We start from the raw sequence: 19,635 nt of genomic DNA, 5'->3' as shown, positions 1-19,635 counted from the left end.
CATACATTTACAGCAAGCGTGAAAAAATAAGCCAAAACGACAAATGTTTGTTTAGGACTAGTTCTATGAAACAAGAAAATGTCTTAATATAGATTTATTGCATGTTTGAGGCAATAATACAAGAATATATTGATTAATAAAGATTTTTTAGATTTCAACCTGTCAATACCCATCTCCTCTTTAAATGTCACCCTTAACCGACTTTTAATCCGAAGCCAGAGGTCATGATCTCACCCGTAAGGGAGGGTTTAGTATCCCTGTGGGGGTATATGTGCATCTGTGTGCAGTGACATTTTTATGCGTGTGCTTATAAAATCACAATTCCTGAGCTTATCCCAGAAAGGGGTTAAGACCATCTCTCATATGGCACAGCATCCGATGTAGTAGGGCACTGCAGTGCTGAATATCATAGAAAGAGAGATGAATACAACATAAACGGCCACAACACCCGATGCTGTATTTTTGGAAACGTTATCCCAGCATGCATCAGGGGAGTGATACTGATCCCAGAATCTAGGTGTCCATTCAAACTCTGCCGTGCAAAAAAGGAGGGGTGCAATTCAAGCCTAATGATCCGGATAATACTCTCGTTTTCACACCTTAATCCACAATTGGGCGAGAGAAACGTTGTTATAATTATAACTCAGAGAAAAAGGCAACAGGACGGACATGATTGACTATTTTGAGAAAAGATGCTGGGAAGAAATTATTTGATTGGTTGGACTGAGGGCAGGAAGATAGCCAATTGCCCTATAGCGGCAGAGCCTGTAGGCAACCAGGCCAACGGCAACAATTACAGTGACGGATCTGAAAGAACTGGGTCGCTCTCTGCCCACACTTTGCAACAGGGGATAAGACCAACCAAAGCCTTTGAAAGCACACACACATATAATAAAAATGTAAGTGCAGTGTATACACACATGTCCATAACATGTGTCCACTAATATTACACTTACTTTACACAAATTCATCATACAGCCTGATTGATATGAGGCATGTGTGACAAATGCATAATCCCACAGCCACACTTAAAGGCATAGTTCACCCCAAAATAAAAATCCTGTTATCATTGAGTCATCATTATCATTCACACAAGGGAAGTCAATGGGGCCAATGTTGCTTAGTGGCTAATGTTTTTTTTATTCTGCAGAAGAAAGAAAGTCATACATGTTTGACATGAGGGTGAGTAAATGATGACAGAATTTGTATTTCTGGGCGAACTATCACTTTAAACAGAAGCAAACATTACGTCAGCACAGATGAGGCCCAGATGCAAAGACTTATACAATATCTTGGTTTAACTGCCTCAGACCTGACGTGCAAAATAAAAATCATTACCCCTGGCGGACAGCTTCTTCGTGTTGATGATTTTGGCGGCATACTCTTGGCCGGATGATATTTTCACGCATCGTCTCACAATAGAAAACGCTCCCCTAAAGAAAAGGGATGAAAGAGAAGAGGCAGTGAGGAAAAAATGGGCACAAGGCCCTGATGCCGAAAGGATAGAGCATATGGCACCGAGAGTAGAATGTGTGCCATGACGGAGGCTCAGCCTGAGCTTTTCCAAGGTTACACAACTAAGGTTGTTTGTTCGTGTGTGTGGGTGTTTGATGAGCTTGTGGGGGTGTTTTCAAATTGCATGGCATATTCGCTGGCCACCTATGCAGTAAACACATCTCTGGAGTCATGGGAAATGAGGGGGTAATTTACACATCACCTTAAATGCCCCCTTTCTCCTTTCTCATGCAGAGTGATTTTTCAAGCAACCAAAATTATAATAAGCATGTGCCTTAAGTCAAATGGAATCTGTGGATCGTGGGAAGCGTTTGTTCGCAGTGTTCATATATGAACAAAGCGCAGATGGCGCAGAAGGTTTCGGCAACATCATATTTTGCACGAAACGTTATTCCAGCGATTGAACCATGCAGCGACGAGGAGTATTTCAAAGCAAGCTCACATTTGGTTTAAAAAACCCTCTCAATTCGGGTCGTTTCGGGGGCGATCAGAACGCATCAGCACATCCAAACGCTGAAACGCCCAGGGCATCTCCAGAACCCCAGATCGGAACCACCAATGTGGCCCCTGCTGCGCACCCTACAGCCCCCTCCCCTCACCCTACAGCCCATCCACCCTCCCGACCCTTTGTCAGACGCAACGCAAGGAATCCCCAACGCGATAATTAACGGCACGGGAATGTGTGTGTCCGCGCTGTCGCATTGCCATGAGTATTTCTGTCTCCAGGGGAAAAATACCGAGAGCCACCCCCGCCGCCCTAAAGATATGTCAAATTACCCTCGACTCTCCTCAAAATTAACATTATTCCAGCTGCTCGGATATCTGATGCGCTGGTCTGAATGTCCGGTGCCTACCCGGGCAACATTTCTGGGCATCACCGGGTCCAAACGCGCCCGAAATCATGTCTGCATGGACACTCGTGTAGTTTTTGAGTGACCAGTCTATGCCAACAAACGCTCATGGCAAAGCGTTGGCTTTGATAACAGCTAAGCTGTCAAATACAAGACGCGTCATTTCATCGTGCGTTCAGCAAGATGCCAAGACCTTGGTTGATAAACAATAACATTTCGCATGCAACGGTTCTGTTGCCAGACGTGCAAATTATACAACAAATGCACATGCACACAATCATTCACGCGCACTCACTTTCCGAGCTCCTCATAAAGCTGATATTCGTCCGTAAATCTGGTGCAAATGGTCAGAGCCATTGTGATGGGGAATCGGCAAAGCGAGGAAGAGGATGATGCGGAGAAGCGCAGACGGTCTCCTCTCGTCCCTCCTTAACACCGAAAGGAGAGCACTTGAGCAAATTGTCTTAGGGTCCGCTTTAGGTGTCTGTCTCTTGGGGTTGAGATGCGCCGATCGATGGCAGTTGTTTAGATACGGTTACGTGGGGGTCGATCGGCAACGGAAGGAAGAAGCGCGTTCACATCCGATGGTTCCATGGGCTTATCATATGCGCGTTGACGTTGCCATCTCTCTTTTGGACGTGTTCACATCACCTCGCCCCCTTCTCCCTCCTCACAAAGCAATGCCCCGCCTTCTCGGAGATAACATGTAGAGTTTTAATATTTGTACTTATCATTGAGGTCAAACGTATAGGCCTAATAATCAATTATTAAACGTGACGTCATACTAATAGAATTGTCGAATATGTGTCCTTAGAAGTAGTAGGCCTAGTTGTTTTTTTTAAATTGCATATTTTTACATTTTAAAACCTTTTCAATAGGCCTATAATTATATTTAATTATTTCCTTTAGTTTTCCTTTAATTTGCTGTATTTTAATATTGCATGCTGTATTGTTCGATCTGCATTTTAAACTTTCAATCGGCATTACTTTGTTTGGGTATATTGATTATAGAGACCAAAATGGCTAAATAACTGAAAAACTACAATGTGAAAAAGTAACCCAATATGAATGAATGAATGAGATTTTTTCGCAAAGTAACCTATTTATGCACATTGTGTATTATATATATATATATATATATATAATACACAAAAATAGACACAGCAGACAAATCCTATCACTGATACAAATGTAATATAGCCTACAGCAATAGGCCCACGTGCAAAAGTCGCGTTAAACTAATATCAATAGGTTATATGTGTGTTGCATATACATTGTAAAAAATGAAAATATGTAAATTTGAACAATATTTCAAAACAACAACTGGTTAATAAATCATAACTGAAACATCCTAATAAAATGTACTGTATGATCCTAATACATCCTAATAAATATATACTGACAAATCAATAACTTCACGGCGCATGTGCAGCCAGAGTGCTAAAACGTAATGACGCACATTTTACAGCTGGCCACGTGCTGAGCACAAATTTCTTTGCAGTTCTGTATTTTCACCACACGAGTGCACCGCTGTGAAGGCCATCATTTAAAAGACTATTCTGTCGTCTTACAGTGTGGATTCAGTATCAACATTTCCAGTTCTTAAGAATGAGTACTGGCTCTTACCTTCCAAATTAAAATATCATCATTTATTTAACCTGCTGCCATTTTTAAAGTCACCATGAAATCAACAGGGGAAATTCTAAGTGTTTTACACAGTGTTGCACACCACCATTATTATGTTTTATTTATTGGCACTTGTAATCTCTAATCAAAAACACTAAGCTCCGTTCTCCCTCTCAACCACAACTCTTCACCCCACGGCATGCAACAAAAAAGGGGTAGGACCAGCTGTTGAGAGAGGGATACTATATCCTATACCATACTATATAGTAGGCGAAAATAAGTATGAGTCTGTCAACTTCCGGAAACTATTGAGAGCCTCCATGAACAGCCATTGCAGTGAAAAAAACTGTTCCATTGGAGTCAAAGGAGTTGACATCTTTCTCAATGGCTCTGAGTAGGACGTCAAATGGCCAGGCATTGTTATCCCTCGTCTCCACATCAGACTGTAAACCAGCATTCAAACCTGCCTCCATTTTGTTAGCAACCTCCAGGAAAGAGAGTCGCAACAAAGGAAGTTCAAAATATTTGCGTGTCACGTGATTCATGATAGTTCCAGGAAGTTGTTTTCTCTTTAAATTGATTATTTCTTTCATTTTGTATTCATTAAATGACTTAAGGATTTGAATGGGTTAAAAGTTCATCACAATTGGTCTGTTTTGCTGCATTCCGTGTGGTATTAGTAATTTCCGGGAACCACTGAGAACCCCCATGAACTGCCATTGGTAGAAAAAACTGTTCCAATGAAGTCAATGGTGTTGGCGCATTTCTCGCTCTCTCAATAGCTCACAGCTTACAACACTTAAATTTAGTCATTTAGCAGACGCTTTTATCCAAAGCCACTTACAGAGTTCAGGGAGCAATAAGCGATATGTCATACAGGAGCAATAATACAATAGGTCCTTATACCAAGTTACTAGTTTCAACAAAACCCAAAACAATAACTGTTGAGAGAAAGGGTTAGTTTATCTTTTTATTTGTCTGTCAAGTATTCACAGAAATTTTATCTTTTGAATGTTGTGAGAGATGTGGTTTACCGGACCAGTTAGGAAGAGTTCCACCAGGAAGGTGAAGAATTAGAGTGAACGCGATTTACTAACCTTTGGATAAGTCAATACAAGTTTGCTGAAATCAGGGTTCTTGATCTATGAGGGTGTGAAAGTATGCCGGTGCAGATCCAGTGAGTCCTGTAGGCGAGCAAACTTTTTTTTCTAATTTCAGAAGCTGTTGCAAAGACAAAAAATCCACCTGCTGAAAGCAAGGCAAAGCAAATCCACCAAGCGAGGGCCACGGACAAATCCACTGGTTTGATTCTGTGTGGCAAACCAGCAGATCCCACAGGCATCAGAAGGTAGCAATGAGGTCTCTTGAGCAGAGATAATGGCAGTCCGGAACTCCAGATTTAACAGGGAGCAAGGCAGAGATAGATATCTGGTGTAGATAAACAGCTCTGGAGCCTGGACAAAACGATGTCAAGAGACATGTACTCACAAGGCAAGACTGGATAGGACAACCTTCAGGTGATTAAACCAAACGGATTGACCCAGACAAGAGGAAACATAAGGAATATAAAGGAAAGTGAGCTGAGAGAAAACAAGGATCAGCTGGAGAAAGTGCTGGAAAATCAGAAAACCCCAGGTGAAGAGTGTAAACTAATAATGGAGCAAACAAGGTAACAAGGTGCGTGAATGGCAGAAAAAAGCATCAAGACATAAGTGGAAAAAAAAACCCACAGGCGCTAGACCCGAGACCTGACACCCCATCGACAATCAATAGGACCAACCATTTTCTGTTACCAACATTTTTCGAAATATCTAGAGAAGAAAGAAAGTCATGCAGGTTTAAGACAAGAAAGTGAATAAATTATGACAGACTTTTGATTTTTTAACATGAACTGTCCTTTAACTGTTTTGTGACAACCATCTGCAACCTGTTTTTCAGACACTTACAATCAACTAGTCTTCATTGTCTCTTTTAAAATTCACAGAGATTAATGTTTTCAGATTTATCTCTATACTTCCTGGAACATTTCTTCAAACAAAAGCGAGTATGATTAAGTATGTCGCAGTATGCAAATACACACAGAAGAACAGCAATTTTCTTCTTTTTACGCATAAGCAATTAACATTTTCACTTCCCGTACAAATATGGAACCTGGTGATCATTGTATTCGAGAATGCTAAACAATTGTGTTTTAACCAAGAGTTAGAACTAAACTTTGGGATATCACTATTTGGATCTTGAAATATAATCTCAAACTAAACATTTATTAAATAAAACAGTGTAAAAGTAAACAAAATGGAGATGAAGATATTCACAAGGTTTTCCTAATTTCAGGTTTAAACGTTTAACCCCAAACTAGATATAAACTTGTTAGCTTTTTAAAGTGAGGATCAAAAGAATCAGCCATGAAGATCCTTTATCTGCCAAATGGCTGGAATACATTTAAAGAACTGAACATATCTTTTTCATACACTTGCACTTTTTGAAAGTTTCAGATCGAAACACAGTAACAAAGAAAATTTGCAGACAACTTTCTGCAACAAGTCCAATCTGAAAATCTGGGCAAAACCTGAGCAAAAGTCTTGTAGTGTATTTTAGCCTTAAGTTGCTAGAATTTCTTCCACCCCATGGTTGGTAGGCACACCGGCATCCTCCCAGGCAGAAAAAAGTCAGACAGGACGTAACCCCGTAACTGTTCGAGTCCTTGACTTAACTCTTAAAGTTTAGTTAATATGAGTGTTTAGAGGTGCAAACACATTTGGAATGTCTTTTATCAAAAGCGAAGCAATGACCGTTGTTAATTCAATTCAATTCAATTCAATTTTATTTATATAGCGCCTTTCACAATTTGCATTGTTCCAAAGCAGCTTTACAGGGGAAAAAACGAAAAACCCAAGAAAGGGTAAAACATACTACATGGTGTTTTATATAATAAATCAAATTATTCTAGTAAATAATATCTAATGTCAGCATCTCCTGGTGGTTTATTTAGCATATTTTGCATTAAGTGAATGCTTGGCTGAAAAGATGTGTCTTTAATCTAGATTTAAATTTGGCGAGTGTGTCTGATCCTCGAATAATATCAGGAAGGCTATTCCAGAGTTTAGGTGCTACGTATGAGAAAGCTCGGCCCCCTTTGGTGGATTTAGTTGAAGGGTTGATAAAATTGGGGTTATGTGATCGTATTTTCTGGACCTGGTTAGAACTCGGGCAGCTGCGTTCTGAACTAACTGTAGTTTGTTTATTGATGATGCAGGACAACCACTTTAAGGATGTGGATCAGTAATATACTTGCACAACATGCCTGGCAGTTAAAGGAATCTTTAACTTAACCCTTGAATACTAAACCTTTGTCACAGCATTGCCTTGTTTATTCTTACAAACACACATTCGGACCAGGAAGGGCATGTCCTTTAATGGAAAGGTAGTTTATGCCACATGCAGACCAAAGTCTCAAACACTCTCATCATTTGGCAGATAAAAGTCTTATACCTGGAACCAAATCCCTCTGAACCCCTGCATACAGGTTTCACACTGTCTTGGGAGACAGGCAGCCCGGCTGGCAGGCTGGACCTTTTGCCAGGAGTGGGGATAGGCATTGTCAGTGGGGACACAGCAACAGGTCATAAAAACCACAAACCTAAACATGAATTACCAGGTCATTAAAACACACAAACAAACCCCTTTGTTTGTGACACTTTGATAAGTAGACAGACCCAAAGTCTCAAACACTTTTCATAATTTTTCAGATTAAATTCAAAGCCAACGCTCTTAGAAGAAACATCACACACATAAATCATAGACAGCAGACTGTTTTCACATCATGTTGGATGGTAAAAATACCAGTACACACTGGTAAAACATGTATGAGCATGCAGCAACTATACCTTCCTGTAACAAGTACAACCTCGTATAGTGATATACAGTACAGTAAGTGTGACCTTTACACATTTGCTATAGCTATTGAAAAGAAGATGCAATATGTGCTGTACACATGTGATGTCATTGTATCTTGGCCAAAATGAAAATGTATATAATTCAATATAATGGAACTGGAAGAAAGTGAACCACCACAAAGCTTCATCTACATGGATGAGGCTGGGTTCAACCTAACGAAACGCAGAAGGTGTGGTCGAAATATCATCGGCCACAAAGCTACAGTGGATGTGCCAGGCCAACGGGGGGGAACATAACCATGGGTGCTGCTATCTCTGAGAATGGTGTGCTAATGCATATTCCCATCATGGGCCTTTCAATACAGAGCGTCTTGTCCCCTTTTTTGACACTCTCTACAGGGATCTCATCCCTGAACAAGAGAGGGGTCAGATTGGAGATGACCTGCCAAAGTATGTGATAGTTTGGGACAATGTCAGTTTCCATCACTCCAACATCATCAGGCAATGGTTTGCCACAACAGGATGCTGATGGAGTTCCTCTCACCCTACCATTCCTTAACCCCATTGAGGGGTATGTCACATACATACACCAGCCACATACAAAGATGACCCTTCTAGCTGCCATGGATACAGTTTTCCCTAAGGATATTGTCCTTCACATTTCTATTTTTGTTTTTTTCGTTTTTTTTCTTTGTGCTATGCAGTGCTGTCTTTTCCTTTTTGTATCGCAATGACATGGTCTGTCAATAAATTACAGAACAAACTGTAAAAGCATAAATGTGAATCATGTCCAGTCTCTTGCAGTCAAACTCCAACATACACTAAGAGTAACCTACACTTTTCAATAATTGTCATCAAAACTTTAGCCATTTACAGTTACGCATTTGGCAGAAGCTTTACAATAATTCGAAGCGACCTACATTGCATTATACTACACATTTGTTTGTAAGTATGTGCTCACTTCTGTGGAAGACTTTGAATGCATCTAAACTTCGCAGTGGATGGGAAATTGTGTTGTATTGCACAAGCGTCACATTATGTAAACTGCATTTCTAACAAAGAACTGCACAGATGTCATAGCAAACAGCAGTAAATACACACAGCTTGCTCTCTTCTTCTGAAGTTCAGACAGAAAGATTAACAGCTAAACAGATTATCAGATAAACAGATTAAAGCAGATTCATAGTGTGTGTGGGTGTGTGTGTGCGTGTGTGCACATTCGTTGGAAGTCATTCCCACAATTAACTGATAGTATTTCCTGCTATAGTTTTAGGTGAGTGATCATTATTCCTTTTACAGTAAGATCCTTACTGTAATTTATGGGAAATACTTCCTGATTTTAAGCAAAAGAGAAGGTGGGAGAGAGAGAGAAAAGACAGAGATAGAGACCACAAACAAGCATTTTAGAAATTAGAAATTGTTTTGCTTGATAGATAGATAGATAGATAGACAGACAGACAGACAGACAGACAGACAGACAGACAGACAGACAGACAGACAGACAGAAAGATAAATAGATAGCATTGCCAGAAGCCTTATTGGAATAGGATTTCTTTTGCATTGTTTTATAAAAAGTATAGAACGAAGAGTCTGTCTAACACTGTTTCATTTCCTTCCAAACATTTTGCAATACTGGACGAACTTTCTCAAGAGAGGGATATTTGTGGTTTGGCATTATTTTCAAATTTGTCAGATTTTTTTATACCTTTTGTAACTGATACAACTGCCAAATACTTAATGCAGTTCAGAACTGGTTAAGTTAGAAAAAGTTTAAACAATTGGTTTAACAGATATATAATAAACAATGGATGTAATGTATTGCTTTAGAAAAAAAGCAACTAAATTATTAAATGTAAATATAAAAAACATATTCTGTGAGCAGCGTCTAAAGCCGTTATAACCCTTTGACTTTCCAGAACTAAATCATTTACCAACCACTATGACTATAGTGTTGCCCATACAAAAACAAACATCTCAGCACAATGTACCGCTTACGTAACTACATAGACATACACAAATGACTAAATGTAAATGTAAGTGATGCTAAATCTAATCAAAACCAAAAACCAAACCAAAGTGTATCTGAACAACCATTTGCAACAACGTTATTACTTACCACCTCTAAAAAATGAACTCTTGGTTCTTGGCCAAAATAAGTTCTTTGACAATTTTCTAAATGTTTCAATTTCGTGTTTAGAAAGGCTACATGAACACAGTAACATTGCCTGGGAAGATGATATTGTGGCTTTGTTGCTTTGCCAACTCAAAACAATACACATTTCTTCTGTATTTTTTAATCTTTGGAGTTTTTATATACAGGGGTTTTGCTATGTTGTGGCATTTTGGAATACTCCTAAAATCTTAAAGTGGTATAGTGTATTCACCCTCAAGTCATTATGACTTCTGCACATCATAAAAGAAGATATTTTAAAGTTTAACATCGGACCCCATTGAAATTGTATTGACACAAAACCACGGAGACATTTCTCAAAATATCTTCTTCTGTGCACAGAAGAGAGAGCGATGTTAATTTTGGGATGAACTATTTAATGGCACTGCAATCATAAATACAACTGAGATTTATGCAACAACTACAAAACATGTTTTGGCCAGCTGCGGTTAAGTGATCTTGGAATGCAATTTTAATATGTTTAAAAAGAATTTTGTGCGTGTTGCAATACATAGACGTCAATGTTGAAAACCTCAAAAGCTCCATCCTTCTGTCACTTTTCTTTCTGATCACATGAAAAAGTGACATAGTCAGGTTCACTACCTCAACAAGTTTATGACATCAGCGTAAACTTTCCCAGACCGGTTTATTGTGCAACCCCCTCTGACTCATATCCAGGACTGGGCTATAAAAGAGTGCAAGCTTCCGAATGTGCACATCACTTTCAACACAACACAAATCAACACAAAACAGAATTTGAAAACATTCTGCATTTATATTATCTAGTACTTTGTTTTAGATTTTATTTTATTTGTGATACTTTTACTCTAGAAAATGAACTGCAAAATCTTCGCCGTCTCCATCATTGTGTTCCTGGCATTTCAGGTTATTTGTGAAGGTAAGCGCATTGCTGAAAGATTGAATTATTTTAGCATGTATACAGTTGGTGATATATGATAAATGTATTTGTTAGTAACACAATTTTCATAATTTAAATGTGCATTAAGATGATGGTTTTAAGAAGCAAAATATAAGTGTATAATAAAGAAATTGCCTTATATTAAGAGTTGTATTTTTTCTTTCAGGAATGAGCCTTAAAGGCCTGGGAGTCGATCGCTGTCGCTGCATTGAAACAGAGAGTCGGCGTATTGGCAAACTCATAGAGAGTGTGGAACTCTTTGCCCCCAGCTCTCACTGCAAAGACTCAGAGATCATGTGAGCGTTCACTCTTTGTCAGAGCAAAGTTTATAAAAAATGTTGAACAATGATGCTTAAATATAAAAATATTATAATCAGCTTAGCGATTTATATCGGAATGAAGAAATTGAATGTTTTTTGCTTATTTGTTTCTTTTTCATTCCACAGTGCCACTCTTAAGAGAACTGGGCAGGAGATCTGTCTGGACCCATCTGCTCCCTGGGTAAAGAAAGTCATTGAGAAGATCATTGCCAAGTAAGTGTCAACAAGCCCTCATCACATTGGTTTGGGATATTAAAACAATGTTTTATGTTTTATCTATGTCATCACAGCATGATATCAATCTCTTTTTGTCTCTGTTTACAGCAAAATACTATGAACATCTCGACTACCAACGTTGTTATTTAAAAGAGATATTAAGCACCAGGAGTGGATGAATCTCTTCACTTCAACAAAGTTAAAATTTTCACTGATGGCAACATTGTAGCCGTTTGTGTGTGTGTTTGTGTGTGTGTGTGTGTCTGTGTGCATGTGTATTTATATTGTATTTATGGACATTTTGTATTTATTTACTGAAAAAATTAAGGTTATTTATTTTTGTAATGCCAGTCATTTTATAAATTTTCTATTTTAGCCGAAGTGTGTTTGGATGTACAGTATGCCATTTCACTGTGATATTAAGCTTTCTCCCATTCACATACTGTATGTGATCAAATGGTTAATCTGAGTTAATGTAGGATTTCATTGTTAACTACTCATTCATGAGTTAACCAGACAGACACAATGATGTATTTACAACAGATTATGTTTCTACACTTGATTATGTTTCATAGATTTTGCAATAAATGATGTCAAGAATCATAATTTGTCTATTTGTTTGTTTCAAGATGTGTAAAATTGTTGTTGGGGTATCAGATAAGATGCACATGAGTGTGATGAGGTGTGAAAATATACTTAGTTCCTTCAGACACTTGAAAAGTATTTAAGCTCATGTAGCTCAACGGTAGACCATGGCTTTACATTTTCTTAACGGTCTTATTAGAAGTGCTCCTATAAATTAGACCAGAGTTAAACTTGCCTGGTTATAAAGTACTGTAAACACTTCTTTGAACCAAAAAGTAGGTTTAATCTTGGTTTGGGCAACCGACTCTGCCTTTGAGTCTCACAGAGCATTGCCCTGCAGCGTGGTATGTAGCACACGAGATTACAATCATACATCTGGCAAAGTTGCTTCTAAACAAGACTGCACTTGCCACAGATCACGTGAGGACTAGTGACCACATCAATGAAAAACACCATTCTGTTGCACCCTGAGTCACTCCCCCATAATATGCTATTGATCACATTAAACTTCGGGGATTTTAGAGAAATGGAAATGTATAATATCAACATGAGGGTCTCCAGTTGTGTATGCTAGTTTTAGAAACAGACAGATTTTAAATCTACATTAAATCTCTTTTTTTATTTTGATTGATCAAATCACATAATATATCTAATCTGACTACATCACACTAATAAACGTTCATTTTAAAGAATGTACATGATGATATAAATCAAATTACATTGCATTAGTCAAGAGAAACCCAACATTTTGATGTGATCAAAGCTTGCAGAATCTAGTCTTGTGAATGTAATATTTTCCACATAAAATCTGTTGGGAACTACATCATTGTGATGTAAAATAAAAGACACATCAAATTCCATCGCTTTTTTTATTCTTCTCAGTCACATTTTAAATATTCTGCTTCATTTTTGTCTTGTTTAGACTGTTGACTGACAGCCAATGCGTTCACCAGCCATACTGGAAACACTTTCTGTAGTTGTCCAGTTGTGAATGTACGGCTTGTACCTACTAGAAAAAATGGCAAAAGACCACAATCTATTGTTCAAGATTTAGCTTAATTAAACCAAAAATCTACAAACTGTATTTGGAATGATGCTTCCTTAGCAGTGCTACTATTGAAAAAAAGCTGTGTGGCTATTTTAACTTCAGGTGGGACTACAGCTGATACATTTACATTTTACCATTTTTTCCCGTTTACTGTAGATACAGTATGTACAAGAGGTCCGACTCGGCTATCGAGTCTTTTGTCGTAGTTATATTATGCCCACACCGATGACATTTCTTTTTTAACCACAGTGAATTTCATCATACGCTATGTGGGAAAAATCTGAATATAAAACATGATTTGTTTCACTCTTTGAGTGCTCCACGCCTCAACATGCTATTTCTCGTTCCTCATATCATTCATTTTTTGTAACTTTTCTTTCTTTCTTCCTCTTCTCCACTTTCTACAAGCTGTTGCAAGTTGTTTCTATTCCTTCTGCAACCTTCTATCAAAGGGGAACAGGACTGGAATATGCTGGCCAGGGCCTGAGAAAAACAAAGAGGCGAAAAAGAATACAATGTTTACAAGTGAAATAACAAGGATTTGCTGTGTACAGAGAGACACAGCATTGCAGCAAAAGCGTAGTAAAGACACACAGCACACATACTGACACACATGTCTAACAGGATGTGGGCGGAGAGGCTCTTACTTTGTAAAGCGGTGAGCAAATCTATATAATCGACCTGCGTGTGAGGTTAGCGTGTAGAGTTTTCTCGATCCATCACATTCTGAGAGAAACAAAATGATTCAGCCTCTGTTTGTAAGATTATGTCTATTAAATATTATGATAATATCCTCATTCATACTGGTAAACCATTCACAAACGTGTGAGCGTTCATACATTCTCAAAGTGTACTGTACGTACATGTGTTTGCAAACTTAAAACATGTACCTCAACCACAAGTGCAGCCAAGCACACACATAAAAGAACAACGGTTATGCACACACACAAACAAATGTATTTATCTCTGTACCTCAATCGATTGCTAAACTTGTAGCAACCGAGTTCTTTGCACAAGGAGACGGATAGAAGTGCGAATTTAAAGCGCAACCGATTGTAAGTCAAGAATTGTGTTCATCGTAGTTTTTTGTATCAGAAACATTTGCATTTGAGATTAAGTGGGACATTCTGTCGTCTAGTTTCTCAAAGCAAAGCAAATTATGGTTACTAGGCCATGGTTTGGTTATTGCACATATGTCGCTTCCCGTCATTAGCATTGACCTATTTAAATGATAAACATCCGTTAATATGGGAACAGAAGGTGTCAGTGGTAAGTGTTTCCTGTTCATGCTCTATACTGAAGACAGAATTTGTACCGTTGTATAAACTGTAAAAGTGTATTTGTTAGTCTGCATATTTCTAAATGTTTATACTTTCGTACCTTAAATGTTCTCTTGCGGTCTTCATACCACAGACAGCTGTTGTTTTGAGCGTGTTCAAAGAACATAGTTCTCTTTCTGAAGAAGCACAAAAACATGCATATAAAATGAATACTGTTATGTTTTATAGTATTACATATGTGGATGACTTGAATAGAGATTATGGCTCACTCTATATAAACAGTAAGGTCTGTTGCCAGGATGTTCTTCTCAATCATCTGCACACAAGCCTTGCAATCTTTCTTAGAGAGCGAGCTGAGAATCTGACTGCCCTGAGAGAGACAACGGTGGAAAAAAATGATTTTTTAATTGGAAAATCAAGAAATGAATAAATAAACTGTATTAAATAGAATGAGTGAGTTAATTCTGAACAGACGTATGAATAAATGGATGGATGGATCGTACAGGTTTGTTGAGAATGAGAAGGCACATGTCAAAATGATGCTCCAGGGATGAATGGCCATACAGCTGAGCAAGAGGCTGGTTACTCCTATAAAACAGTGTGAAACAGAAGGTAAGAGAACAGGCATATTTAGAAATGTGACACGAACAGCATAATGAATACCTATGTATTTGGCAAACATTTATGTACGGGGTGATGCAACCACAGCGTTATCATGCCATCAACAAACCTTAAACAATGTTTATCAGCATAGTCATTGTGTTACACTGAATAAATTTCATTTGTGTTACACTGCATAGATACACTTTACAGCCCTGTTTCCCATACTGTGTTCTTAATTTTAATAACTAGGTATACTTACCCTGAACCTACCCCTAAACCTAATCTTATACCATGTAGTTACCTTATACTACCCAGTGTCATGATTCTGCCGCATCATGTCATGTTTCTCTTGGTTTAGTGGCAGGATCATGACTGAACCTCATCAAATCAAGAGGGGAACAGGTGTTGGGCATGAAATCAATAGCGAGGAGACGAGAGGGCGGGAACAGAGATGAGACCAGAGAGAGTGTATGAAAGGCCATAAATGCCTCTCTCCACACAAAACATGAGGTTCTGTCATGATCCTGCCACCAAACCAAGAAAAACATGACATGATGCGGCAGAATCACGGCAGAAGCCCCTCCTTAACCTGACGCTCCTCATGGCACAAACAAGGCAAGACAGACTGTGACCAAACAAAAACAGGCCAATATGATAAATTCAAAACAGAACACAAGAATACAGGGGGAAGTCAGAACAAGGGCAAAACTGGGGAACACAAGGACACGGACTGGATTGTCGGCAGGACACGGACTGGATTGCCGGCAAAACGAATTGGATACGGACAGGAATGGCCAGCAGACACGGACAGGAATGGCCGGCTGCACCGGCCTGGAATGCCCGGCTGCACCGGCTTGGAAGTGAGACAAGGAGAGACCCCTTAGTACCCACTGTCTGTGCCTGGGTCCTCTGTCCTTGTCTCACCACCCCGATCATGACACCCAGTACTTTCCTAGGTAAGTACACTATAGGTACACATACTGTAAAATAAAGTGCAACTGCTTCCTTTAATATGTAAGGGGTAGTTTACTTTAAAATATAAGAAAGATGTCAAATTCTATAATAATTTACACACCCATGTCATTCAAAACCAGAATAAATATCCTTTGTCCATTAAGGACTAAAAGAAAAGATTCAATTTCATTGTAAGTAATGAAAAAGTCAATATTCCTGCCTTGAAATTCATAGGGGATTGGAACAACAGAAGGACAAGTACTGTAGATGAGACGTACATTTATTTTGTAAAATATCCATTTAAGTTAGCAGAGTGAAATCGGAAACGTTGAAGTCAATGCTGCATTCCTGGAGTAGGTTGAGATCCAAGAACGTGCACAAAAGCCTGAGTCATGGCTGTCTGTGACCTGTCAAAATCACTGTAGCCAAAATCCAGTAGACAGAGAGCATTTCCTGATGGGATAATGGCCTCCTGAAGGTTAGGAAAGAGATAAAAATCACAGATAAAATAATTCAATTTTTCGGACGGATTAAATTAATATCCTGGTTTTAAATAGACTTAAACCACACACACAAGAATAATTCTTAGTAAAGGATGTTGTAATTTCTTTAGATATAATTGTGTTATACATAATTATAATTCATTTTTGCATTATTAAAGGATAAAACCAACAATTTACTAGTTTATGAAATCTTTTTTTCCATCTTTATAGGTTTAAATTTCTTCATTATCATATTATAAATGAAATGTATAATCCTAAGTGTCAGTCCTAATGTTAATCACTCTTGTGGAAAGCACAGTTCTCAAGTTTAGACTGGTTTTTACAGGTGCAGATTCTGCATTACGAAGCCAGAAGAAGTAAAAGCAGTTTGTTTTCTCACGCTGTAAGTGTAATTGGGTGTATTGTGAAACATATAATGTGCATCTTTTATTATTGCAGTAGACTAAAAAAACAACTTTAAATAGACTAAAATGTATGTGAGTAAAATAGGAACATAATTTTAGTTTGTTATACAAGCAAAATAAACGTAAAATGTGGCCTAATATAGCGAAGAATTTGGTTGTTTTCTATAGATTGACTGTGCTCACGTCCAGGGCTTGAACCTTCTCTTGTGAAGCCGAGATCTGATAAGATAAGACCTTCAGGTGCGAAGATCCACCACCCCAACACACACACAAATACAAAAACAAAGTTATACAGCTAATGCCAATGTCCTTTTCTTTTGTATAATATTCCATCAGCATGGAAATTCCATAGTAAGGAGTGTAATGAATGATTTCTTCATGACATGTAATGTAGGGATTTACGGTTACTAGAGAAAGTGACAGCATTTCCTGTCATGATTCCTTCTGTCTGCAGATGGGTTCTATCCTGAAATTCCTGACAATTTCTAACCTCTTTAGTCACATCCAGTTTGGCTCTGGCTTTATCTGCCATCTGCTGCGTCCTAAAGCGCAGTACACTGCAAAGTCTTCCAGGAGGTGCTCATCAGCTCGGCAAAAAAACATCAGTCCCAGGAAGCACTGCGTTTCTTTTATTGACTAACTGACACACACTATAAAAAGGATTTTAGAGAACAAAAGCTGTCTGTATATTCTACTGGATCTATTGTCATACCAGTACCACTGTCAAACTTACACAAAATCCATGTAAATAGAAATGTATAAACTGCAATGTCAATATTAACATTAGTGGTAAAGCAAGATCTGATCCTTTTTACATGTGTAAACTGTGGATATTTACCTATGACGAAATTTCCCGGCTTGCCTATTATAGGTGCACAGATAAAAGTTGTTGTCTGAGGGGCCTCCGAAATCTGGGCCTTGGAAAACAACGCATTACACACACACGCACGCACACAAAACAAAGAAAGAAAATTCCACATGAGAGGTACTTTTTGATCATATGATGAAATGTTTTCCCCATTTACAAAAAAGGAAGAAAAACTAAAAATGTTTTCAAGTGGACATATGGCTATATCAGGACACTGGCAAATGCGACAGAGCTGACAATTTAACATATCACATGAACTTACAGTATTTTCTTCATGTTGGTCATTTTTGTAGTTTTGTACATGCTTGGCATATGTGTAGCCTATAGGCTATTTGTTTCAAAGTCCCAAAAAGATTACAAATGCAGCATTCATTAAACATGATTCACTAAATTATACACCTTCCTTTGTTTTTAATATGTAAGGAATTAGACCGAGCCACTGTTTTCTTTAAGTTCTAAATGGAATACCTCTGAATTAAACCCCTGCAAGACAACAAACCGGGCCAACTCCAGCAGAACCTGTCAATCAAATATATAATACAGTGAATATAAGATCAAGAATACTGTGTAAGGATATATAAAAAATATTATGGTATATATTTTAACCTTACTGTTACCTAAACATTTCTCAACTAAACATTTTAATTGCTAATGTACCATTTGTTATTTGCAAATAAATGTAAATACGAATTGTAGGTGATACCTGGTTACGTTTGCGCTCTTGTTCAGAGTTTTCATACAGCTGACTGATGAAAGCACCTTGAGACAAAATGATTGGTCATTCTCGTGAACTATTTATTTAAGTCAGATGACTCAAATGGCCTGTTGCTTGTACATCTATAATACAGTATCTGTTTATATAAATCTAAGTAGAGAAGCTTTCTTATACCCCGGAGAGTTACTAAATACCATTCAATTTTACTGAAGGGCATTAAACGGATATCAAGGTAAGACTGACAGATTTAATTAACACTTACTTTCTTATCTTGCTCGGAGAAAACATGTCTAAACATGTCCTGAGCTCCTTTTATCCTCACACACGATCACACCCATAACCTGCAACACACCAAAAAGAGCGATAAAGTTTTACATTCAAACATTTTTTATGTTTTAGTAGTGTAACAATGTAAGACTTTAGTTAACATTAGGGCATATGTTATATTTACATTTTTGTCGCCTTTATGTAATTTGCTGCATTTTTATTATCTTTTTTTTCCGAAAATGATTGTTGCGGTGTTTTACTCATGTAATGCTGAACATCCAGACAACAAGTGGTAATGAAATCCAAAGCCCACCTGCTTTTTCTGATTTAGGACGGGCACACACAGAAGGCTCTTGGGTCTATCCTCTCCCTTCTCATCCACACTTTGAAATATTGGATCCTATAAAAGCACAATTGGAACCAAATTATTCAATCCTGTAACATATTGCATCTCATACTAACGACTGTGTCCGTTTAAGGATAGCTCAATTATATTATAATGATATGTGAAACCGGTTGAAGCCCAATGGGTTAAGTGGCAGGTTTTATGTGTGAGAGAAACAGCTGGTTTTCTCTATTTGCTCAAGCACACTGCACCTTCTCTGCTCTCCATTCTGCCGGTCTCTCTCTCTCTCTCTCTCTCTCTCTCTCTCTCTCTCACACACATTATGTTACAATGTCAAATCAGGGTTAAAATCTGAATAAAGCGGAATTTCCCGCAGCCAACACTTGCTCATAAAGATCCAGCGCATATAGGCTCATATACACCTCACCTTTTGTTACCCTCACACAAACACACACTAACTCTTGCACTGAAAATCAAATGTGTAATCTAAAAAAAGTGTTAATATTAACAATGAAGTTAATCGTTAGCTAACACAAACTAACAATGAAC

The 19,635-nt window shown here is 38.1% G+C and overlaps 3 protein-coding genes across 9 annotated transcripts in view; 1 reads left to right on the top strand and 2 right to left on the bottom strand.

The window, feature by feature from the left end:
* camk2d2 (calcium/calmodulin-dependent protein kinase (CaM kinase) II delta 2) overlaps positions 1-3,018 on the bottom strand; it is a gene marked incomplete at its 3' end in the record, with an annotated part of 28,413 nt that extends 25,395 nt beyond the window's left edge. For 3 of the 7 annotated variants that reach the window (XM_079462836.1, XM_079462837.1, XM_079462842.1), the window contains exons 1-2: positions 2,662-3,018; positions 1,339-1,433 (exon numbers count right to left, since the gene is read on the bottom strand). In XM_079462836.1, the coding sequence (XP_079318962.1) occupies positions 1,339-1,433; positions 2,662-2,723 (157 nt within the window). In that variant the 5' untranslated portion in view covers positions 2,724-3,018. The remainder of the gene's footprint in view (positions 1-1,338; positions 1,434-2,661) is intronic. The other 4 variants (XM_079462839.1, XM_079462840.1, XM_079462841.1 and 1 more) reach the window with 4 other exon arrangements.
* A 6,052-nt stretch (positions 3,019-9,070) lies between these two features.
* On the top strand, positions 9,071-12,118 carry cxcl8a (chemokine (C-X-C motif) ligand 8a). Its single transcript, XM_079461557.1, has 4 exons — positions 9,071-10,956; positions 11,144-11,273; positions 11,424-11,510; positions 11,622-12,118. Exons 1-4 carry the CDS (start codon positions 10,893-10,895, stop codon positions 11,632-11,634), a joined length of 294 nt encoding a protein of 97 aa, XP_079317683.1. The 5' UTR covers positions 9,071-10,892; the 3' UTR covers positions 11,635-12,118.
* Positions 12,119-13,102: 984 nt separating this feature from the next.
* Positions 13,103-15,005, bottom strand: pde5aa (phosphodiesterase 5A, cGMP-specific, a). The gene is made up of 4 exons (XM_079463336.1): positions 14,930-15,005; positions 14,696-14,796; positions 14,527-14,602; positions 13,103-13,629 (listed from the first exon to the last, which is right to left on the bottom strand). The coding sequence occupies exons 1-4, from the start codon at positions 14,954-14,956 to the stop codon at positions 13,504-13,506; spliced, it is 330 nt and encodes a 109-aa protein (XP_079319462.1). The 5' UTR covers positions 14,957-15,005; the 3' UTR covers positions 13,103-13,503.
* Positions 15,006-19,635: the final 4,630 nt, after the last annotated feature.

This window comes from Barbatula barbatula (genome assembly GCF_947034865.1).
Source record: "Barbatula barbatula genome assembly, chromosome: 8".
NCBI classification, from domain to species: Eukaryota; Metazoa; Chordata; class Actinopteri; order Cypriniformes; family Nemacheilidae; genus Barbatula; species Barbatula barbatula.
Note: the sequence above shows the minus strand (reverse complement) of the source record. Positions and strands in the feature narration are given on the sequence as shown.

Coding starts and splice junctions, on each gene's coding strand:
- pde5aa (XM_079463336.1), bottom strand. CDS start 14,956: ATGTGCCTTCTCATTCTCAACAAACCT. Junction 14,797..14,929: donor TTCTCATTCTCAACAAACCT/GTACGATCCATC, acceptor TGTCTCTCTCAG/GGCAGTCAGATTCTCAGCTC. Junction 13,630..14,526: donor ACCGCAAGAGAACATTTAAG/GTACGAAAGTAT, acceptor TGTTTTTCTCAG/GCCCTGGCCAGCATATTCCA.
- cxcl8a (XM_079461557.1), top strand. CDS start 10,893: ATGAACTGCAAAATCTTCGCCGTCTCCATCATTGTGTTCCTGGCATTT. Junction 10,957..11,143: donor ATTTCAGGTTATTTGTGAAG/GTAAGCGCATTG, acceptor TTTTTCTTTCAG/GAATGAGCCTTAAAGGCCTG. Junction 11,274..11,423: donor TGCAAAGACTCAGAGATCAT/GTGAGCGTTCAC, acceptor TTCATTCCACAG/TGCCACTCTTAAGAGAACTG.